Here is a 21,173-nt window from a genome sequence, read left to right as displayed (position 1 = left end):
AGTTATTTTTTTAAATGTACGGAATATTTATTATTCAGCACGTCCGTTTTCATGATATTTAGGTATTTAGACATGGTCCTGAATAATGTCGATTCATACAATCCTAGGAAGGGCAGGGCAGCCGGTATTAAATTGCAGTGTTCACTTTAGAACTTAAATGGCTTTTAAAATATTTTGTGAAATATGTCAATTTTTATTTTTATGTATATCCTCTCCTCAATCTTCCTTTTCGTTTGTGTGTTAGTATGGAATGGTCCGATAAAAGACAGGTGCGCAAGTAAAAGTGATAGGAGCATTATCTTTTTTATTCAGTCGATACAAACTAGAGAAAAACACGAATAGCTATAAGTCAAATGAATAAGTGTCCTTGAATAAGATTTCAGGCATATAGCCTTTGGGCAATCAAAACAGGAAGACGGGTGGTTCTTTTCGGTTGAGGCACTTTATTTTTCCCGTTTTCATTTCCCGAATTTTTCCCCCGCACGCCAAGTAGACGCCTAGTTATATTAAGTTGCCGAAACCATTCACAAGAAAATTCTCTTTTGTTCAGGTCAAGTGAACCTGTCTTTATTACTACTTCCTTAGATTTAAAAAAAAAATCAACTAGTTTTGCTACCGATGGACACAAAGATGAAAATCGACGGGAAAACATGAGAATGTTAATATTTAGCTAATTATTCCACTTTGAGTGCATGAATTGTGGAATGTTGTGGACGTGAGTATTTATTCGTCCGCTACGAAGCCTATGGCGCTGGTGTGGATTGTTACCTGTCCTGTCCTACCTGTTTCGTTCTTTTCTGGCTTTCTAAACCCCTCTTTCGAAATTCTTGCTTCTCAAGAATGTCGACAGGGGAAGAAGAGAAAGAATGGATAATGGAAGAAAGGAAGGAGAGGGCCAGCCAGTCAGCCAGCCATACCCCGAACAACACCAAAGCAGCGATGCACAGGCTGGTTTTACTCGCACCGGCAGAGGCTCGAATATAACAACGCAGCATATACTGTACTTTGGCTTTCTACGCCACTAAAAAAAGTGTGGATTCTCCAACCTCACATCAGAAAGTTCTTCCGTCTCTGTCTCAACACACGCTTCTCTCTCCAGTTCTCGAATGAAACATTGAAGAAACCAACTCGTTAACACCAGTTGGACGCCATTGAAGTGAAATTAGACACATATAACCACCAGTGGATTTTTGTTTCAGTGCAACAGATAGAGAATCCATTTTGGGATTTTTCTTCTCGGTAGACAACCTTCGGTGTATTCATTCTTGTGTGTTCGCGTTCCGAAAGTCGTCGTCGTCGCCATCATTGAACGGTGCATAAAAGTAAAGGCGAAGGAGACGTGAGAGGAAAACAACAAACAGATAAGCGACCAACCTGCAGCAGCCAAGTTGGCAGGCTCTGGTCTATCGCCTTAAAATAGAGATATCGGGCAAAAGGCGAGGTCACACTGAGACAACACAGGATTCGACGGCGTAGATGCTTTTTTCTGGCTGTTAGTCTCAGACGAGGCCCATGTGAAGTTCACTACAGGCGTCGTTAAAACACACCTGTTGATGTGCATCTTGTCGTCGTCGTGTTCTACATTTTGACACACCTGAACTGACCTCATCGATTCAACCCATCAAGTAAAAACACCAAGTAACAAAAGGTACGTGCCCATCACCTCCATTTGTTTGCCAAAAGTGTATAGGAATTGTGAATAATCCTTTGGGAGATAGAAAGAGAGAGAGGTAGTCTGTCTGGTCATTTATTACTCTTCGTTGAGCCTTCGGCGCGCAAGGTGAAAGGCACCATATGTTTGTACCGATCCGTCAACACTGGCCTTCGTATATACAAAATGGCTATACGAATAATCGAATACCTGTTGCCTGGCCTGGCTGGAATTATTGAATTTTTCAACGCTTTTCTCATGGTGAAATCGTAATGTGAATCGAGAACGCTACCAAAAGGTCAAAGGCAGAAGATAACAATCGTTTATGGAATTATTTGGGAATCAAAGTTGAAAGTTTGAGAGAGGTTATATGATGGGAAATGGCGGCACACTGCAAAGGTGCAAAGAGGGTGTGAACATTTCCAGAGCATTCCACTTACATTTCTCGACCTCTTCGATGTGAGAGCGGTCTGTCCAGAAAACATGTTCGAATGTAAGCTGAAACGAAATCAGCCCTGTGTGTTTCCATTTTTTCTTTCCTTTTTTTTAAAAAACTAGGATTGGCTTTTATTGGGGTCTTTCACGCAGAGAAAGTAGGTACGATCGTGACTTAAAGGGAACTGCGTTTGGCTGCGGCCGGGCATTAAAACGCCAAAATTTTGCCCGCAACTACTCGGCGATCACAATTTTCGTGGTGACATTATTACTATTATTTCTTTCCCGTTCGAGGTGTAGGTGTCGTTGTTAGTCAGTTAGTCTCCATCGCTAAACCTAGATGGATTATCCAGCTGCCAATCTAGGTGTTTTTTTATCGACGATAATATTTATCAAGTGTGCCTGATGAAAGAGCATTTTTCTTCGATAAAGACGGATAACACTACGTGTATGCCCATGCCCAAACATTAGCACGTCAGGAGAAATCGTCAAAGTAAGCGAAGGGATTGGCATCAGCTGTTCAGCTTTTGTGTGTTAAAATTAGCGCAAATAGAAGAAAACAAAGTGAAATCACACGCGTTATCGGCATCATCCGTAAAACATTGTGCAGTTGGGAATACGCACGTACATGCGCATGATTCATCGTTTATCTCTTGATTGCAAAGGTTTACGGATATAGTCGCAGTTTAAATTTTATCTCACACTTAAACTACAATCCGAAAATCAGTCGTTCAATCAATTGCATTGTTTCCTTTTTAGTAGTTCCACTTGTTGATTGAATTGCTCTGTTATTAGCCCATCATGGCTTACCGAGAAAATCGTCTGCCCGGCACTACCAATGGCTACACTCCAGGTATGAAATCATGTGATTTTTATTATTTTTAAAAAATAAGCTTACGGGTACTTGCCGTGCCGAGACGGTAGTGAGATAAGATTGAACAAGGATTAAGCATTTTGAATTTATTTCGACATCTGTCTATGACTGAACAGCTTTTTTTCCTTCAAAATCATTGGGGTTTGTTATGGGGGGAAAAGTTTCCTATTTTTATGTGTGTAATGTTAATTTTGAGCAAAACATGCAAATTACAGTTAGAAGTTCGAATTATTACTGTAGATAAAGATGTAAAAACAGCTTTATATTTACCAATTTTCTTTCAATGCAGAGATAAAAATTAAAGAAACAGTTGATATACATCTTGTTTCAATTTTGTGTGAAATTAAATAGTTAAAATATTTAACATGAAAACTCATTAAAAAAAAACAGTAGTTGCATTTTATATTGGAGTCTACTAACTTTTCATAACACTGACAAAGTCAGACAATTTCCATCAGGATTAGTACACGAATTAGTTTTATATTAAAATGTTTGTATTTCTTTTCAGGTGGAGGAAGTGGGGGATCTCAAACAGATATTGAGGATGGCCCAAGCTTTGTGGTTGAACATTTAGCCACCTTCACTGTTTCCCAACAGAATGAAGTCATGTATCCAGCAGACGGAATGCGCCGCCTGTTGCACATGGAAAAGACGTCTGGCATTTGGACACAAAAGATGATTTTACGTCTTGACCGCGAATGGGTCACTATACAGGATTTCGAAAACGGCGAAGTGGTTGAACGCTTCCCGCTCAACCTCATTCTAGAACCGACAGCTTTCACCAGCTTGGACCCCAAGGATTTGTACAATAATATTTTCATCTTCGTGGTTGGCGAAGATCCCCTCAACCGTGACCCACCTGAAATGCACATCTTCCAGTGCGTCGGGGTCTCCTCCGAGCTAGTTACCGAAGACATGAAGATGTACATGGCCGGTAACTACCGACCGAGCAATCCGTCGCGAATTCCACCCCCACCGAACAAACCTCCACCGGAGCCGCCCCTGAACGGCGTATGTTATTTTCCTTTTAGTTATATCATTCAAATTTGGTTATTTCATGCGTAATAATAATTTGGCGAAGCAGGCAAACCACGCAGTTTTCATGCGTCACATTAACGATGACGCCAGTTCAACCTCAAGCGAGCGCTATGAAAAGGACGTGACGGTTCTGAACCGCTGCTTCGACGACATCGAGCGCTTCATCGCCCGTTTACAGCATGCGGCCGCAGCTCGCCGCGAGCTCGAACGACGTAGAAAGTATGTCGCCTATCAGTTATCTATGTTTCATACGTACACTTCTTTCCCCATCGTTTTTCTCTTTCTGGGGTGGGCCAGGTGAAAATTCGTTGTTGGTTTCATTCCAATGGTCAAATTGTTTTATAAAAACAGGGCTTGTCAACTGATAGCGGTATCAACTGAATGATATCAAACATATTCCTGTTCACTGACTAACACCAAAAGAATTTTATCTTTCAGCTGCCGTTACCAGTTTACCACATAGTGTGACTTAGCATTTCCGCTAGTACTCGAAATCAATGGGCCAAGCCCAACTAATTATTGTTTTCTTTTTTGACTTAATAGGTCACGAAAATCGAAAAAGAAGGAACAAGGAGATGGCATGTTATCCATGAGAGCTCGACCGCCCAGCGAGGCAGAATACATCGACATTTTCCAGAAATTCAAACTATCTTTTAACTTGTTGGTATGTTTTATTTATTTTTTTCCAGTTGACTCTTTTTGTAGTTTTACAAATATTTGAAATAACTGTACTTGAACGCACTTGCTGTTTTGTTTAACAGGCCAAATTGAAATCGCACATCCACGACCCTAACGCTCCAGAGTTGGTTCACTTCCTGTTTTCACCGCTAACATTGATCGTGGAGGCGTCACACGAGTCCAACACCGTACCCAATCTTCCGGCTCGTGTCGTCGCACCACTACTCACATACGACGCCATCGAGCTACTTTCCAATTGCTTGTCTAGCAAAGAAACTGAGCTATGGCACTCGCTTGGAGACGCTTGGCACACACCCAAGTATGTTTTGTTTTTGTTTTTGGTTGTTTTCTTTTACAAATTTTTCAAGTTTTTGCATTTCAAATGAATAGGGACAAGTGGAACAGCTATGTTGTCCCTTACGTACCGACTTTCATGGACGGCTGGACGCCGGATGCCTCCTTCTTCCCAGACGAAAAGGAGGAGAATAAACGCTCAAACGTAATGAATTTTAAATTTTACGAATTCTTTAGTGTGTTGATTCTTAAATAATGTGCATTGAGCAAAACGTAAAAAAATTATCTTTACTACAGACGGAAATGACGCGATACAGCAACGAATTTTTCTACGACAGCGACCGTGGAGATCGAAGGTGGTTTGAATACTTTTCCGACAATAACATTCATTGTCAAATAAAATTAACGACTTTCTTTTCATTTTGACAGATCACATTCCCCGCCTTCAGACCGTGACTTTGGTCCACGCAGTGATATTTCCAATGATTCGATCGAGAAGAATGGCGACCCAGCAGCTCGTTTCGAACATCAGCAACGTCGTTGGCTGGCCGATCTAAAGGCCCGCAATGCCAAGATCGTCCAGGTTACATATCCACGAACGGCCAACAACGACAAGGAGCTGACTGTCGTCCGTGGCGAATATCTTGAGGTAACTAGACTTTAAATGCTCGTTTTTTCTTGTCGGCTTTTGTTTTTCTGTTTGATGAAATCATAACACAATGGTAATTTGAAATGGCATAGGTATTGGACAATAGTCGCAAGTGGTGGAAGGCTCGCAATATGCACGGCGTAACCGCCCACGTTCCACACACGATCGTCACCATGTTGGTCCAGGACGACGATGTTTTCACTCCACCCTCGTCGGCTGGTTGGCACAAAGGCAAAAAAGGTGATTTGCGCTATTTTTAATGAGCGCCCAATAACGTTTGCAGAAGTTTTATTAAAGAAATATTGAAAATTCATGCACCAACGTCCAAAGGCGCCTCTTGCCGCACGGTGAATGAATGAGAATGAAATGCCATTCACCGTCCCACTTTTTTATGAAAAAAGAAAATGAATCGGCTTGTGCTTGCTTGTATTTTCTTTTCTCGTTTCACTCTCGTACGTCCATTCATCATATCATCAGCTTTCAACTTGTTTTATACATATTCTCTCGCTCTCTTTCTCCTTTGTCTCATTTTCTTCTTTTGTGTTGTGTGTGTATTTGTACGTACGTCCCATCCATCCATGATGATTTTCTTTTTATTGTATCTGTACGTACGCTCGTGTTGCTGATGTTGTAAAACCCCCTTACCCCTTTCTCAGAACGGAATTATTGACACGGTTAAAGACGAATAGGCCAACGTCGATGGGTTTAGCGTTCGTTCCACCTGACTCTCTCTTTTTCAACTGTTCTCGCAGTTGCTATAGTGATTGAGGGTGGTCGGTTTTGCCCACCGACTGATGGCCCCAAAAATGTTAATTACGTGCACGCACTATTTGCTCACGCTAAAGAACCACAAGGCACCGACATATGCATTCATCCACATTTAAAGGAGCACACTAACACACGATAAGTGAAAAAACAAAACAGATGTTGATTATAATATGTTAAGTCTCGTTCGAGTAGTCAGTGATCAGAATTCTCGCTATAAAATACGATTCCAGATCGGTGTCCCTCTCTTTTTGCCTTCCGTTCTTTTGTCTTATGTCAGTTTCAATTACTCGTTTAGGTTTTTTTTCATGTGCATTCCCTTTACATAGTAGAGTCTCAACATCCAATTTGTTTGTTTTCCCATATTTTGAATTTTTATTACGCTTGATTGAGGACACTCCCAAAGACGGTCGATGACCCTTGCATAATCTCCATTCTTCTCCTCTCTCTTAGAGTTTTGTATCTTTACGATTTTTTTTTCTCCACCATTTACATTTGACTTGTGTACGAATACTTGCTATATAGGTGCTAATCGTTTATGTGTGTCTCTCGGTTGATGACGCCCAACGAAATTTGTGCCGTTGTGCTGAGTGTGTGGTTGACGAGGCTGACCGTAAAAAAAGAAAAATGTTGAATGCTGTTCTCGTGATGGAAAATATACCGTCCATATTATTCATATTATACGTTTGTGTGCCCGTCAGCGTGCGTATACATGTCTTTTGCGTCTGTTTGTCCATGCGCTACGTGTAACCGCTGCCCGCCGCTCTCTCTCTCTCTCCTTCCCGCTTCGGTAATCCTCTCGCACTTTCTACGTCGTACATTGACGGAGTTTCGAGTCTCGCGTGAATTATCAGCGACGCTCCTTTTGATTATTTACGTAAAGATATGGCAGCCAAAAGACGAACTCGTACGTGTATTTCACAGCCACTTCGCCACGGTCCAGCTGTGACCAACTGCAAAGTGCCGCTGCCTCCATGATACGTCTTACATGTGATGAATAATTCTAACCCCAGACGTGGCTTTCTCTTTTCTCAAAAACAAAAAGGGAAAGTAGAGAACAAGCATCGCAGTTAGTTAAGTAGCCAAAATTGTTAAGAGTAGAATGTCTGAAAGTTTAGCTGTTAGCGTTTTGGCTGAAAGTTGGTTCCGGATCTTAATTGGCCACAAAGTTGCCGTGTCGATGGCGGTCAGATGTAACTCAGACGGGTGAAAAGATGGAAATATGCCACCCTCAGACCTACGATCGTTTTCCTAATTACGAGATGGCTATTTGATGAAAGGTGCTGACACCAGCGATAGCTACAGTGAGGACAGTGACGGCCTGCCGGCCAAGAGCCGCCGACAGAGACGTAGAGCCGAGTCGGTGATTTCTATTCCGCCACCACCTCCACCTCTACCGCCCAAGGAGGTTGAAATCATAAAAAAACCAATCAAAAAGGAGGAAGCCATTAAACCGAAACCTATGACAAGAAGTATTAAAAAATGCTAATATCTTGTTAAATATTTAAAAAGAGAAAATGTTGAAACTGATTTATTCTTCTCCAGGCCTCAGCAGTCAAGACATGATGGTCGAAGAACTGAAGAACCTATTAGACATTTACCAACCGGAAAAAAATAAATTGGATATTCGTAAAACTCCCGAAATGTACATTACACTCAAATCAACTCCCGACGAAGTTCGCGATTGGCTCAAAGCCAAGGAATTCGATATTGTGTACGTAATCCATTCAATATGATAGACATTACCCAACAAAACATTAGAAATCCAAGTCATGTTTTAAAACACACATTTAAAAAATAGGATTCAGAAGCGTTTGAATGGCATGAGCGGTGAAGAGTTGTTTAAGCTGAAAAAGGCAGATTTGGAAAAGTACTGTGGCAAAGAAGAAGGTCATCGACTGGATTCACAGTTAACTCTTCAGCGCAGAGCATCAGGGGTATTTACAGTTTTCCCATTAGTTTCCCATTAATTAACCTTTGTTGCAACGATAATGAAATTTTGTTATTTTATTTTTTAGTATCAAACAATGCGTTCATCTGAACTTCAAGAAGCATTAAAGAGAGCCCGAATGAAAACAGAAACCAAGAACGATCAACCGAAGAATCCTACCAAAAAAGAAGACGAACGATCGCGCTCCTCTGAAACAGGTGGATCGCACAACAAGAATGATCGTGACTCCTCTCCGACGGTCCAGAAAACACCGAAGAAACAAACCAAAGCCAAAGCACCCCTGAACTTAGACAGCGGTAATAAATTTTATTCCATTTGTGAAATGAAAATTTAAGCGGCCAAATAATCCATACATTTTCACGAACTTTCTTCTTTTGAAATATGCAGACTATGATTCCGATGACGACATCGTCATCCCAACCGGGACGCTACGTGACATTATTCGCAAACAGAAAAAGAAGATGCAAAGCACTAGTAGCAACGACGACTAGAAAACCTAGATTATTTTTTTAAATATTTCTAACAGAGTATAATAAGTTTCCTTGAGAATTATACTTTACTATATTATCTTTACTGTACGAAATTCATCGAATATTTAGTACTATATATTACATGGATCAAAGTTGTTAAAATTGATGAAACAATCTTAAATTTTAGAAATAGACGGACAAATGTATTTCCAGTATTATGCTTATTAAGAATATTCATATCAAATGAAATATTTTTGATTAATCCCCATCCTGAATATGTGGATTTCAAATTAGTACTGAGCTCCTTGAGCAAGCCCCAATGGGTTTGGATACCATAGTACAGTATTTAAACTGACAATACACGTTAACAGCATTGAAAGTTAGTCAAATTAGCAAGGGAAATCTAAAAATAGTTAAAAAAATATACGATCGTCATAATATCATTAAAATCATGTAAGACGTAGGTTGCGGATCCGGGAAAAAACGGTGGACTGGTTGCTTGAACGCTTTTGACCCTGCAATTGATGTCGCTCTTCCTTAAATATATCCGCTTCCGTGGGAAACTTGCTTCGGTAAATTTCTGGATAGGCAGCTTGAAACTAGAAATGGCAAAACAACGGAGTTAATTATTTTCGATTCTATAAATATCGAAATGTTGATCTACCTGCTTAAGCCTCTTTCGTTTCTCCTTGAGCGGCATATTTTGATTATTGACTATGTGCTCCAGCAGTTGATGAATTTCTCGTTTAGAATCCTCTTTCCGCTGTTCCTCGAAACGGCGTGGTGAAACCTGAACACAGTACGTCAGCGGTACGACATCATCAAGTTGAAAGCGGATCTTTTTTTGTTGTATTTAAGAAGAATTGCCCAATCGCGAGAGAAGAAACGGAAACAACGAAGCAAAGGAAAAATGAAGAAATAATACCGGACGAACAAGAAGACGATCCACGTGCACAACGAAAACGGAGACAAAAAAAAAACATTGAAATAAGTAACTAATACCGAACGATGATACCATGCAAGTACGATTATCACGGCTTACGAAAAACACTAAAAAAGAGGGCACTAGCTTAATTCTAATTAAAATTATCGTACGTATAAACAACTCCATTATGATCGAAAAAAGGACGTCAATACGACGTTCTAAATACTTAAATAACTTTTTTGTCGAAAGAAATAATTATAACTCTACTACCACAAAGAATACCAATTAAAAAATATAAAAACGAAGCTATGATACATAAATAATAAAACTAATACAAGAATAACATAGCGGTAAAAACAACTCATAGGTGGTAAGTCCTACATCTATACACTATCTACGACCTATATCCAATGAATGATTGAAACTTGTAACATACCTTCTCACGTTGAATGTCACCTAGCAGATCGCGAACTTGAGAACAGAGTCGGTATGGCACAGTCATAATAGCCTCTGCATTTTCCATCATGAAACTCACGAGACGCACACTACACATTTACAATGATAAAAAAAAAATTAAAAAGAAAATATCTTTAAAAAGTTTTCGTTAAATAATTACGCTATTAATTCGTCGTAATCTGCTTCTTCGGGCGAACAAACAATGCACCGGTAAAAAGTGTTCACCATCTAGAAAAGATTTAGTCAATATCCGTCCATCGATATTTCAGTAATGATAACAACTGATTCTTACCAAAGTTTTCATCGGGATTATTGGGTCAAGCACAAGTCTATCGTTTGCTGATACTTTGGTCATAAAGCGGAGAAGCAGATGAAGTTTTCGACGTCGATCGGGTGGCAAAAGTAAGGTAAGTAATTGGAGCAGCTCGATAGCCATAGTCTTCCCAGCCTGTGTCACTAGTCCTTAATTGGAATTGGAAGACGTATTTCAGTTTAACAGAAAACAAACAAACGAAATAAAGCCCAAGCTGTTGTGCAAACATAGCAATAAGTTACGACGACTAATACAAAGAAGTTTTGCTTTTGTTGGACATTTTGGGGTTAAAGCAGGTTGGTCTAAGCGGGTTACCGGGTCTGCAAGCTTTAGCTCCATAGTAGAATTCAAGACCTTTCCGACGACCAATAAGTCGTTTGCTTGGTGAATTCCGGTAGACGCGAAGCTGCCCATCTAATCCATGAGGGCTGTCCTCTTCCGAAAGGTGAGGGAGATTTTCGTAATTGTGTTGAGTAGCTGCCGTTGCGACGGATGAATCGGAGAACGAAGGGCTGAGTCCCGTAACTCCATGATGGCAGCTAAGACTGGAAATGCTCCGACTGTGCACTACAGTAGCATTATTAGACGACATCCACAAATCAGCTCCACTTTCTGAGTATCTATCAGGGTCTGATCGATCAAGACAATCCACCGAGCCAAATGCGGCTACGTTGACATAACCACCAGATTTGCTGCGAAGACGATCAAGACTATGGTACATATATGAGCTTTCATGGTTCTTTTCACGGCGAAATCCCTGCGAGCCTAATACGGAATCAGAATCATTGTCTAGGGTACGATCAGAAGATTGGCTTCTGCGAGGCATAGTTGCGTGACTCTGAGAAACGATCCGAGTCTTGGGTTCGGCAGTCGTAAAGGCTGTTTCGTAACAAGCGTTGGAATTAACCCGATGAAGACGACGACCGGCTATAGTCGCATGTTTCGGTTCTCGGCCTCCTTTTTGATTTGTCGACACGACTTCATCATCCAGAAAACGTCGAATATTTAACATTTGTGGATCTCGTTGAGCCCCATTGCCGACTTGCCAACTTCGGGTACGGCTGCCGACTAAAGGGCTCTTCGCAACGGGGAATGATTGATAATTCCCTTGCCTACAAAAAGAAAAGTAATGCGTTATCCAACAACAACAACAAAAAAGGGACCTAACCAACTAATGAACGCTAACAGAGCACAAGAGATAAATCAATAAATAATATATAAGTTATTCTAGATGTCAACACAATTATAGGGGGGGAAAAGCTCTTGTGAGAACGCCAAATACCTAGATTGTTGTTGTTTTTCTTGCCAGAATGAGCCAATTGGAGTTGACGTTTTGTGATGGAAGGGGGACGCCATTTCCAGAACTAAGTTACGGGCTGAATCCCGAGAGTTAAGACTAAACGCATCCTCATCTTCATTACCGGTTAACTCAATAGATTTTCGAAAATTGAGATCTGCCGCTTCCGATCGAATGAAAGCCTCAACCAAAATATTGTATAGAGAGAATGTGGAGAGTGGACTCGAAGCGTTTGTGAAATAATCGCAAATGACCTTGAAAACATCCTTTTCTGAACCGTGGTATTCAGGTAGTTTGTGTTTTTCATTCGATGGCCAATTTACTAATGATTTCATACCTGTAAATACAGAAGGTGAAGTAGTGCAGTAGTAATTTCATTTCTTTGAAATAATTTAGATTTTAACTGTTTGTACCATAAAGAACCCAGGAAGGAGGTGAATCAAGTTCCTCCATTGGCTGAACAACTCCCCTTACTCCAATGTGAGTAACATTCCAAAGAACCGATTTTCCTAGAATCACAGAGACAACAAGAAAAAAGAATGTCATGTAAATTTTAAATATTGTTACAAATAATTGCCTGTCATCTCACCTTTTATCTCTGTAGAATCAAGAAGTTCATTAAGATTTAAAAGATTAAGAAGCTTTGAAATCTGCCTTAATGTAGTGTTTTTCCATAATTCTTCCACCTCTTGTTGGCTGAGTTGTCTGGCTGTTAATTGGCACTGTACCAAAGATTTTGCATAGGTTGTAGTTTGAGGCTTGTTTATTGAAGGGATACCAACATCCACTGGCACTTCCTTTTTATTTGGTGCCAGCTTAGGAGAACTATGATTTTCAGTACAATTCCCACGATTAGCAAGTGTACTCAATGGTGTTCTACGCCCTGGAGTTCTTGGATTTCTGAATGGTGACCGATTTGTCAATCTATATTTTTTAAAGCCAATAAACATTTTAAAATAATCTTTATTTAACATTCCACACATTTGTTTACCCACCTGTACAGTCCATTTGTTTCTATTCTATTATCTGTCTTGGTGCCAATGCCACGGACATCTTCAAAAACACCTGCCTTCAAAAATTTGCACAAAAGCTGTTGAATTTGATCTTTGGAAACAGTAGGTCCGAAATGAGGATTTTCTTTTAGCTGAGAATGTAGCCAATTAGTAGCTTCAGCAGATGTGAAACAGTTTTCATACTGCCTTAGTTGTCTCCAATGTCTCTTTTGAGGTACACCATTGTTGAATATACGTAAAGCTTCATTCCACTGCAAACAGGTAATTTAGTTTTTCATATGAAATAATTTAAATAAAATTGGAAAAACAAAATGTATAAGTTAAACTTACAAGCCGTGTGGCACGATATGGTCCAGTCATCGGTTTTGGCGTTTCCATTTCCGGATATAATTTATTCACTTATGATAAATAGACGGCAAAACAAGTAGCTCCTAATTTACTTCATTGTAGGAGGCAGATTGTAACACATTCGAAGCTGCTTAAATTTTCACCACCTGTTTAAATGTCACTATACATCATTACATTGAGGTGGTTTTCGAAGGCCAAACACACAACACAGCCACCATAACCGACGTTCCGTAATTTCAAAATTCTTGAAAAATGCTGCGTTGCCATGTCATTCTTAGGGGTATTGCCAGATTTAAAAATCTAAATTTCTGAATTTTGACATTCTGCGAGGTCGCTTCACGGGCATGGTGTATTAGTATGGTGGGGGAACTTATGGTTGGAATCGGCTATCTCGGCTGAAGCATGGACTACTCAATATTAAGGACGGGACTCTTCGGCCTTTCCTATGTCGGCCATGTAAATTTTTTTCCGGGAGAATCGGAATCTAAATAAAAAATTATTTATTTTTTTACCTAATGTCCCTATACCTAAAATGTACGGTTATAGAGATATTGCAAATTTCCCGATATGGATTCTATCGCTAAAGACCTTTTTTCCTGACCCAACCCAACCCAACCCACACCAACAGATGGCGTCGTTCCTCCCTGTGAGAAAGGAAAGTTGTTTATTTTCATTAATGTCTTATACGTTTTTTGTCTTATAGTTCAACAATTAGGAAATTTTGATCATCTTGTGCAAGACAAGGTTTTACATGGAGCCGTCGCATTTAGATTTTTATACGTCGACGAAATCATAATTAAAAACTCAAATTTGTGTTTTCATGTTTTATTAAACTGCCGTTAGATGGTTCTGACGCATTGTTATAAAGCCGTGCTATATAAGCACAGCCTATTATCTAGGCAATCTCGGTCCAATCCGATCCCTTGCTGCGCGCGCGAGTTTCCCGATAGGAGTGGTCCAACAATTATACATACAATCATTTCCAATATATTGTTATATAAAATACAATCATACAACCATTTGAGGAATAGATTTCAACTTGGTTAGAATTAGAACTTGGACTTAGAATTAGAACTTGGTTAGAATAGATTTCAATCCTACAGTTCCTCATTGTTCACTTGCCAGCCTTATTGGCCTCTGCCTGAGAGGCAATTCTGAAAAATGTGGTGGAAAGGATCAAATTGGACATAGTTATTGCAGAGGGTAAACACAGCACAGAAGAAGAGAGTAAGTCCTAATACCATTATTTAAAGGTTAAATCTATTGCCACGACATGATGTCGTGGCAATACGGTCGAAACTGTCACGACAGATGTCGTGACAATAAAGAGAAAATTGTCTATTGCCACGACACGCCACGATACGCCTATACTTCCTCTCTGATCTCTCATATCGTGGCAATAACACGAAATTTGTCTATTGCCACGACATTTTTTTTTTTTAATTCGACATTCACGCATGTTAGGTTAGGTTAGGTTAGGTTATATATTTCAAGTTTTTTACAGGAATATTTCAACAGTGGTAGCCGAAGGGTCAGCGATGAATGCCATCATGCGATAGAATGGCGTTCGATTCTCTGTCGAGAGGGTAATTTTTTATTTGGAGATTACAACAAAGGTTGAGTTTCACGGGATAATTGACAAGAAAAATGATGCGGGAATTATGCACATGTAGTTTTACCCTATTTAGTAGTTTTCCTAAACATCTTCTGTGGAACTTAGTACGAAAACGCATGTCGTGGCAATAGACAAAATTCGTGTTATTGCCACTATATGAGAGATCAGAGAGGAAGTATAGGCGTATCGTGGCAATAGACAATTTTCTCTTTATTGCCACGACATCTTTTACTTTATTCCCATCCAGTCAATAAACAAATAAACGATAAGGAAAGAGTCGCCGCCGCCTTAGAGAATCCCTACTTAAAAGAAATGTTCGATAGTTGCATAAGAGATGAAGAATAAGAATTTTTTTGAGAAGAAAAAAATAAAAGACAATAAATTTCCTCAGAGTATTTTGTATTCCATTCCATGAGATCAACTCACAAGTATGAAAGGCACTGCAAAGGCACTGCAGGTCTGCAGAGACAATTTCATCGGACATATACACCCTGGATTGATTTTAGTAGAAGACTAGAACAATTACCAAAAAGCTCCCTGGTATATCTATCAATTTGCAAGTGTTATCTCTGGTAAGAAGAAAAGCATAACCAAAAGCGACAAGCAAGTTTGTTTCGTGAAAGACTTGTAAACTTAAAAAAAGATTAAAATTTCTCAAAAACGAGACAAGTTAAGTGAAAAACAAAAGGGAAGTGGGGCGGGAGGCAGTAAGTAATTTCAGGCGAGTCGAGGAGAGAGGGACTTTTTAAACTTCGGACAGGACCGCAGGAGTGCTGGGAATAACATCCATAGTCACTTTGACAGGGTCGTTGTTGTTTTCCTCGGGCTCAATCTTGGACGCAGGCTGCTGCTTCTCCAAGTCCGTGGCGGTGCAAAGGGAACGAGTGCGGGGTGCTCGACGGCCGCTACCGCGTCGGACGAGCTTGTCTGGCTGCGCAGGTGTTGATTCTTTCCTTAGCTTGATGACTTCCTCCACGTCGGCTTCATTCTTGCCTTTGATGTTCTCTTTGATGACCTCGACCACACCGTCATCTTTCTTGTCCTGCAAAAGAAATTTCAATTATCAAGTTAAGAATTGAAAATAAGAAAGCAAACTCACCTTGAATGTTTCCGTAAGGCCTGCATAGGTGATGCCCGACTCGACGAGCATATAGCGGAGAATCCAGCTCGCCGGCGATGCTTGATAACTTGACGAAAGTCGAAAGGAAATATGTCAGCGAATACAGGTCTCCATTGAGCCTCCTTAGTCAATTCTTCTTTGATCTTCTTGACTTGTTCGAGCAAATGATCGCAACTGATGAGGTTCTCCTTAAGTACCCCAGTGTTGATGCGGCCGCCATGCACCTTGCGAAGGATCTTGTGAAGTGCTCGATTGAGCACGTTGAACAGCGCTTTCCAAAGGTGTGTCGACTCCAAGGTGGTGATCAGCCAAAGCTTTAAGGACCATGCGATGTTCATCCTTCATATCATGCACCTGTTTTCGATTGAAACGTTAGAAAATCTAACCAATTCACGTGTTACTATTTCATTTGTTACCTGTTGACGGAGCAGATCCCAGCCATTAACACATCCAAGCAAAATCTTGTTGACATCAAGAAGACGGTAACGTTCCAAAGCCTAAAACAAACTGAAAGTTAGAAACGAGTCTAAAAATATAAACTAAATGGCGATATACCTGGAAGAGGGATCTTGGAGTGGCGTGGTTCAAATAAGACTAAGACAATTTTCTTGTCGGTGAAATTATCTTTTAGGAGCTTGATGAGCCACGAGGCGAAATCGTTGAAGGCGGTCACCTCGCTCTTGGATCTCTTTCTGTTGTTGCGGATCTCCTTGAGCATGCGGTAACGACCCGCTGCCAACGTGACCTGGTGCGTCAAATTCCGGAACTATCTTGACTCCTCTAACTGTGGCGTAGTGGACCAATTCTTTGATATCTTCAGGGTGGTAAACTTGATCGGAGGAATACGCTCCGTAGAGCGCAAGTCTTGGCTCCCGAGTCGACACGAACGGGAAGGATTGCGAATCGGTCAGATGCCAATGGAATACGTTGAGTTGATCGTAGGACATGGCGTCGATAATCTTCTTGATTACTGGAACGCTGAAGAAATTACGCGACGTGTCGATGATGAGACCACGGTGAACAAAGGCTGGCGAGTCGGATATGTTGGCATCCGTCAACATAATCATCGATTCCAGAGTTTTATCCCAGGCCATGATTTGCGACAAAGTTTCAATGGCGTGACGAGCTCCGAAAAAAGTCGTTGCCGTGATGGAAACGGATGTTGTGCTGCGCGGATTAGCAGGTGTGGCCGCAGTGGCGAATATCGTTTTCACGTGCAAATTGTAAGACTCTTGCGTTTCCATCCCGAGCCTTACGTCACCTGACGTGATAGACACTTCAATATGAATTTGCGGCCGCTGTCCATCTTTTGCTGTTTGGTTGCGGCGTCGGAATGCTTCCGGAATACTTTTGCGGAGGACGCCACGGAATATTGCAATCGCTTCATTCGTCAACGATTTAACCTGTAAAAGAAAAAAAATATTTGTTTTTAATGGAATTGATTCGCATTTGACTGGGGCTACCTCGGAACTTGGTGCGTTGATTCGATTGATGCGGATGTCGACCGGAAGGAAAGACACAAGGGTTTTTGAGAGATAGATTGCGTCGCGGGGTTTTGGCCATAGCACCGATTCGTCATTGCAAGTTAATTTGCAACCTGCCAACGTTGGGTTGTTCATGTTATCACCTTCTTCTACAGGTAAATCTTTTGCCACTTTAACACATCCCCTGCCAGTTCGGCACGCCCAAGCCCAGGGGGATGCTTCCCTATATAAAGAAAGACGTGCACACTTTAGAAAGTAACCTAAATTGTCAAACGGCTTGATTTAATATCTGCACAATTACTTTTTCTTTTACTCTCCCATTAAGTTCACATAAAACTTGAAAGCTTTTATCAAAGGGTTGAATCGGAATAATGACAATTGTACACGACAAATTGATTTTCTTACCCGGTTCGGCTTTGCCCAACGGGAATTTGAGCGATGGAAAACAATCCGATGAAGAAGAGAAATTTCGTATCCATCTTTCCTTTTCAGTGGTCTCAAGATTTGTGCTCGAAAGTGTAACACCAAGTGGTAATAGCGCTCTTGGCTTCAGTGTTGTCGCGCTCCTGAATAATTCCAATAACGGGAGAAGAGAAACTAAGCGACTCAAACTCGTCTGTCAAAAGAAAGCGAAGATTTCTTTTATTATTGTGGGTCATTGTATACATATGTGTGTGTTGATCGTACCTGTTTGGCGCTGTTTGGTGAGGGTTGTATAATGACGTACAAACAACTTGTTATTTTACTCAGTAATGGCTTTTATGAAGAACGCTCGTTTGACGTATGTTACCAGCTGCTCCAATCCTACCAGCTACGACCCGTGTCAACGATGCGAAGATTGTAGTTGCGAATTACATTCAGCGGTAGCTTGCCATACGGCATGACGTACTCGTTGAAATCGTGCCCTTCTGCTTTCTCTTACTGTGCCACGTAGAATGATCCCAGGTTGACCATCTCGTCGATGAGGCGTCGACCAGTAACGGTGGCTTCCCACATGACCACAGCAATGCTGTCATCGTGTTCAGGCATTGGCTGTGCTGGCTGAGTGGTGATCACAGCGGGGGGAGCATCAGATTCAACCTTGGCCTCTGGAGTTGGTGGCTGAATTTGATGGTCTCCCTCTATGATGGTCTCCCGGAAGATGAGGTCTGTTGTTCTTCACTGTTGTTGGTCATTTCTGTAATTTTATTCTGCAACACAAAATACTATTGATAAATCAAACAGCATTCAACAACAGTGTAGATGGTTAAAAAAAAATGCGAGCAAGGGAATACGAAGGCAGGCTTCAAGAACAGTTCCCCTTTTCTTTAACCAATGTGGTATTGAATTAGTTATTAATTACCTGAGGATCTACCATTGATGGCCACTGGTTGATGGAACCAGTAACGGTGGATTCCCACATGACCACAGCAATGCTGTCATCGTGTTCAGGCATTGGCTGTGCTGGCTGAGTGGTGATCACAGCGGGGGGAGCATCAGATTCAACTTTGGCCTCTGGAGTTGGTGGCTGAAATACCACCTCTATGATGGTCACCTCTATGATGGTCACCTCTATGATGGTCACCTCTATGATGGTCACCTCTATGATGGTCACCTCTATGATGGTCACCTCTATGATGGTCACCTCTATGATGGTCACCTCTATGATGGTCACCTCTATGATGGTCTCCCGGAAGATGAGGTCTGTTGTTCTTCACTGTTGTTGGTCATTTCTGTAATTGTATTCTGCAACACAAAATATACTATCGATAAATCAAACAGCATTCAACAAAAGTGTAGATGGTTAAAAAAAAATTCGAGCAAGGGAATACGAAGGCAGGCTTCAAGAACAGTTCCCCTTTTCTTTAACAAATGTGGTAATTCCCCTTTTCTTTAACAAATGTGGTAATTGAATTAGTTAATTAATTTACCTGAGGATCTACCATTGATGGCCGCTGGTTGATGGAAGAAAAGAAAACATTCATTTTTACTTTCGAATGAAGAATGAAGATTGAAGATTTGAAGACTGCAAATGGAAAACAGTAGACCGAGTTGACTAGATAATAGGCTGTGTTTATATAGCACGGCCTTATAGCAATGCGTCAGAACTCAGAACCATCTAACGGCAGTTTAATAAAACACGAAAACACAAATTCGAGTTTATAATTATGATTTCGTCGCAATATAAAAATCTAAATGCGACGGCTCCATGTAAAACCTTGTCTTGCACAAGATGATCATAATTTCCTAATTGTTTAACTCTAAGAAAAAAAACGTATAAGACATTAATGAAATAAACAACTTTCCTATCTCACTGAGAGGAACAACGCCATCTGTTGGTGTGGGTTGGGTTGGGTCAGGAAACAGGTCTTTGGCGATAGAATCCCTATCGGGAAACTGTTTACGTTTAGTTTTGATTGGTTTTGATAGACCGAGACAGTGAGAGTTCGGATCACACCGCCGTACCAACCAGACGTGTCTTACGCAACTCTCCTTCGCAATTATCTCACTAAAAAGAAAAACGCCCCCCACGCCTTCTCGACTTCCACTCCCGCCCATTGTGTCCGTGTTGCATAAACCGCCCCCCGTGACTACCGGCCCAAGTGGGTTCGGCAATCACCCACCACGTGCAATATCATACTTCGCTCGCCCAAAAATGCTCAATCGTCTAACTCAACTCCCTAACCTGTCCACCAGAACTCTTGGTAACAACACAGCCGAAGAATGGCCACCACTGTCCAGCAATCGCCAACAACGCCAACCGGTAAGCCTTGCCCCCATCATCCTTAAAGTTACGGACGGCAAAGCCAACTTTAGACAAATGGATATGGCCGAGCTAAAAGCCATCGTCCAAGACATCACGAGACAAGCTGGCGCCCCAAAACACTCCGAAACACCTCGTGGCGGAGACCTGTTCATCTTCCCATCCGACCTCACCCAACAACAGGCCTTCCTCCAGCTATCCAGCGCAGCCAACAGATCCCTCAGTGCTAGCCTACCAAAATCATCCACTGGAAAAAAAGGCATCATCCACAACGTGCCTCTCTCAGAATCAGAAGAGGATCTTCTCGACTCCCTCCTCCTTCAAGGCGCAATAAAAGTCGAACGCTTCCACAGGTCCATCGATGGCTCAACAACAGCACCAACAGGAACCGTTTGCATCACATTCGACAGCCCACCTCCCTCCAGGGTCACCATTGTAGCTCTCAGCTTCACAGTCTCCACATACTACCCCAGCCCATACAAATGCTCAAAATGTTGGAAACTAGGGCACACAAAGAATCATTGCACCAGCAGCGACATCAAGTGCAGAAAATGTGGAGATGCTCATGATGAATCAATGCTCTGCTCCCAAAAATGCGTCAACTGCTCCAGCCCAGATCACCTCTCAGATTCCAAAACGTGCCCAGCCTTTTTGGACCTATCTGCTCTAATCAAATTTTCTATAGATAACGACATCTCAATCAAGGAGGCCCGCTCCCAGATAGGCAAAACGTACAGCGCCGTCACCTCTCGCCACCCTACATCACCCACACCCATGGAAATACCACAAGGGGAGCTCACCCGCCTGAAAACGGATATCCGCAACCTCCAAGAAGAGCTCACAGCCCTCAAACGTGACACCATAACCCCCATCGAGGAAAAAGTCAACAAAATTTCCGCCGACACCGACTACACCAACAAAAGACTGGACAAATTGGAAGAATCCATCACCGGCCGCTTCGACGAACTAGTGAACCTCATTACCACCAGGCTCCCGCCGATAACAGCACACCATCCAGCGGTCCCAGCAGACGACGTCATGGAGTCTACCCCAG

General features: G+C 41.5%; 4 protein-coding genes and 2 long non-coding RNA genes across 14 annotated transcripts in view; 2 read left to right on the top strand and 4 right to left on the bottom strand.

Moving 5' to 3' along the window:
- The first annotated feature begins 849 nt into the window (after positions 1-849).
- Positions 850-9,011, top strand: LOC124341770 (epidermal growth factor receptor kinase substrate 8-like). 5 transcript variants are annotated; one of them, XM_046794710.1, is made up of 15 exons: positions 850-1,648; positions 2,882-2,939; positions 3,469-3,971; positions 4,042-4,217; positions 4,542-4,662; positions 4,760-4,995; positions 5,067-5,175; positions 5,268-5,326; positions 5,400-5,619; positions 5,712-5,859; positions 7,665-7,856; positions 7,930-8,098; positions 8,186-8,321; positions 8,403-8,631; positions 8,723-9,011. In XM_046794710.1, the coding sequence occupies exons 2-15, from the start codon at positions 2,888-2,890 to the stop codon at positions 8,824-8,826; spliced, it is 2,454 nt and encodes an 817-aa protein (XP_046650666.1). In that variant the 5' UTR covers positions 850-1,648; positions 2,882-2,887; the 3' UTR covers positions 8,827-9,011. The 5 variants fall into 5 exon arrangements, with proteins under 5 accessions (XP_046650666.1, XP_046650665.1, XP_046650663.1 ...); XM_046794709.1 differs by having other exon boundaries at positions 2,849-2,939; XM_046794707.1 differs by having other exon boundaries at positions 2,846-2,939.
- LOC124341769 (DEP domain-containing protein 1B-like) lies at positions 8,987-13,464 on the bottom strand. Of its 3 annotated transcripts, none has more exons than XM_046794706.1 (11): positions 13,140-13,464; positions 12,792-13,060; positions 12,386-12,720; positions 12,210-12,305; positions 11,782-12,133; positions 10,815-11,611; positions 10,479-10,648; positions 10,347-10,414; positions 10,167-10,275; positions 9,470-9,595; positions 8,987-9,404 (listed from the first exon to the last, which is right to left on the bottom strand). In XM_046794706.1, the coding sequence occupies exons 1-11, from the start codon at positions 13,185-13,187 to the stop codon at positions 9,255-9,257; spliced, it is 2,520 nt and encodes an 839-aa protein (XP_046650662.1). In that variant the 5' UTR covers positions 13,188-13,464; the 3' UTR covers positions 8,987-9,254. The 3 variants fall into 3 exon arrangements, with proteins under 3 accessions (XP_046650662.1, XP_046650660.1, XP_046650661.1); XM_046794704.1 differs by having other exon boundaries at positions 9,470-9,643; positions 13,140-13,462; XM_046794705.1 differs by having other exon boundaries at positions 9,470-9,643; positions 10,854-11,611; positions 13,140-13,461.
- An 852-nt stretch (positions 13,465-14,316) lies between these two features.
- LOC124343997 lies at positions 14,317-15,164 on the top strand. Its single transcript, XR_006919496.1, has 2 exons — positions 14,317-14,384; positions 15,020-15,164. It is a non-coding gene; the product is annotated as an uncharacterized LOC124343997 (long non-coding RNA).
- Positions 15,155-16,389, bottom strand: LOC124343991. The gene is made up of 3 exons (XM_046797386.1): positions 16,309-16,389; positions 15,872-16,246; positions 15,155-15,814 (listed from the first exon to the last, which is right to left on the bottom strand). The coding sequence occupies exons 2-3, from the start codon at positions 15,920-15,922 to the stop codon at positions 15,518-15,520; spliced, it is 348 nt and encodes a 115-aa protein (XP_046653342.1). The 5' UTR covers positions 15,923-16,246; positions 16,309-16,389; the 3' UTR covers positions 15,155-15,517.
- Positions 16,082-18,187, bottom strand: LOC124342120 (chitooligosaccharidolytic beta-N-acetylglucosaminidase-like). Its single transcript, XM_046795091.1, has 6 exons — positions 18,064-18,187; positions 17,782-17,992; positions 17,356-17,599; positions 16,540-17,295; positions 16,309-16,389; positions 16,082-16,246 (listed from the first exon to the last, which is right to left on the bottom strand). Exons 2-6 carry the CDS (start codon positions 17,853-17,855, stop codon positions 16,082-16,084), a joined length of 1,320 nt encoding a protein of 439 aa, XP_046651047.1. The 5' UTR covers positions 17,856-17,992; positions 18,064-18,187.
- A 9-nt stretch (positions 18,188-18,196) lies between these two features.
- LOC124343992 overlaps positions 18,197-21,173 on the bottom strand; it is a 28,645-nt gene continuing 25,668 nt past the window's right edge. Inside the window, exons 4-7 of one of the 3 annotated variants that reach the window (XR_006919491.1) lie at positions 19,287-19,752; positions 19,031-19,101; positions 18,719-18,925; positions 18,197-18,566 (exon numbers count right to left, since the gene is read on the bottom strand). This is a non-coding gene — a long non-coding RNA (uncharacterized LOC124343992). The remainder of the gene's footprint in view (positions 18,567-18,718; positions 18,926-19,030; positions 19,102-19,286; positions 19,753-21,173) is intronic. The other 2 variants (XR_006919490.1, XR_006919489.1) reach the window with 2 other exon arrangements.

Source organism: Daphnia pulicaria, chromosome 6 (assembly GCF_021234035.1).
Source record: "Daphnia pulicaria isolate SC F1-1A chromosome 6, SC_F0-13Bv2, whole genome shotgun sequence".
NCBI lineage: Eukaryota > Metazoa > Arthropoda > Branchiopoda > Diplostraca > Daphniidae > Daphnia > Daphnia pulicaria.
The sequence above is the reverse complement of the archived record's forward strand: the minus strand, read 5'-3'. Positions and strand labels throughout refer to the sequence as shown.

Excerpts from the sequence above, each read along its gene's own strand:
- LOC124343991 (XM_046797386.1), bottom strand. The coding sequence starts at position 15,922 with ATGCTCGTCGAGTCGGGCATCACCTATGCAGGCCTTACGGAAACATTC. Across the intron at positions 15,815-15,871 it reads GCCTTACGGAAACATTCAAG|GACAAGAAAGATGACGGTGT; the intron begins GTGAGTTTGCTT and ends TTTCTTTTGCAG.
- LOC124341769 (XM_046794704.1), bottom strand. The coding sequence starts at position 13,187 with ATGGAAACGCCAAAACCGATGACTGGACCATATCGTGCCACACGGCTT. Across the intron at positions 12,306-12,385 it reads TGATTCTACAGAGATAAAAG|GAAAATCGGTTCTTTGGAAT; the intron begins GTGAGATGACAG and ends CTGTGATTCTAG. Across the intron at positions 10,276-10,346 it reads GATTACGACGAATTAATAGC|TGTGCGTCTCGTGAGTTTCA; the intron begins GTAATTATTTAA and ends GTAAATGTGTAG.
- LOC124341770 (XM_046794710.1), top strand. The coding sequence starts at position 2,888 with ATGGCTTACCGAGAAAATCGTCTGCCCGGCACTACCAATGGCTACACT. Across the intron at positions 4,996-5,066 it reads GACGCTTGGCACACACCCAA|GGACAAGTGGAACAGCTATG; the intron begins GTATGTTTTGTT and ends TCAAATGAATAG. Across the intron at positions 8,322-8,402 it reads TTCAGCGCAGAGCATCAGGG|TATCAAACAATGCGTTCATC; the intron begins GTATTTACAGTT and ends TTTATTTTTTAG.
- LOC124342120 (XM_046795091.1), bottom strand. The coding sequence starts at position 17,855 with ATGGATACGAAATTTCTCTTCTTCATCGGATTGTTTTCCATCGCTCAA. Across the intron at positions 17,296-17,355 it reads TCAACGCACCAAGTTCCGAG|GTTAAATCGTTGACGAATGA; the intron begins GTAGCCCCAGTC and ends TTTCTTTTACAG. Across the intron at positions 16,390-16,539 it reads GCCTTCAACGATTTCGCCTC|GCTTTGGAACGTTACCGTCT; the intron begins GTGGCTCATCAA and ends AGTTTGTTTTAG.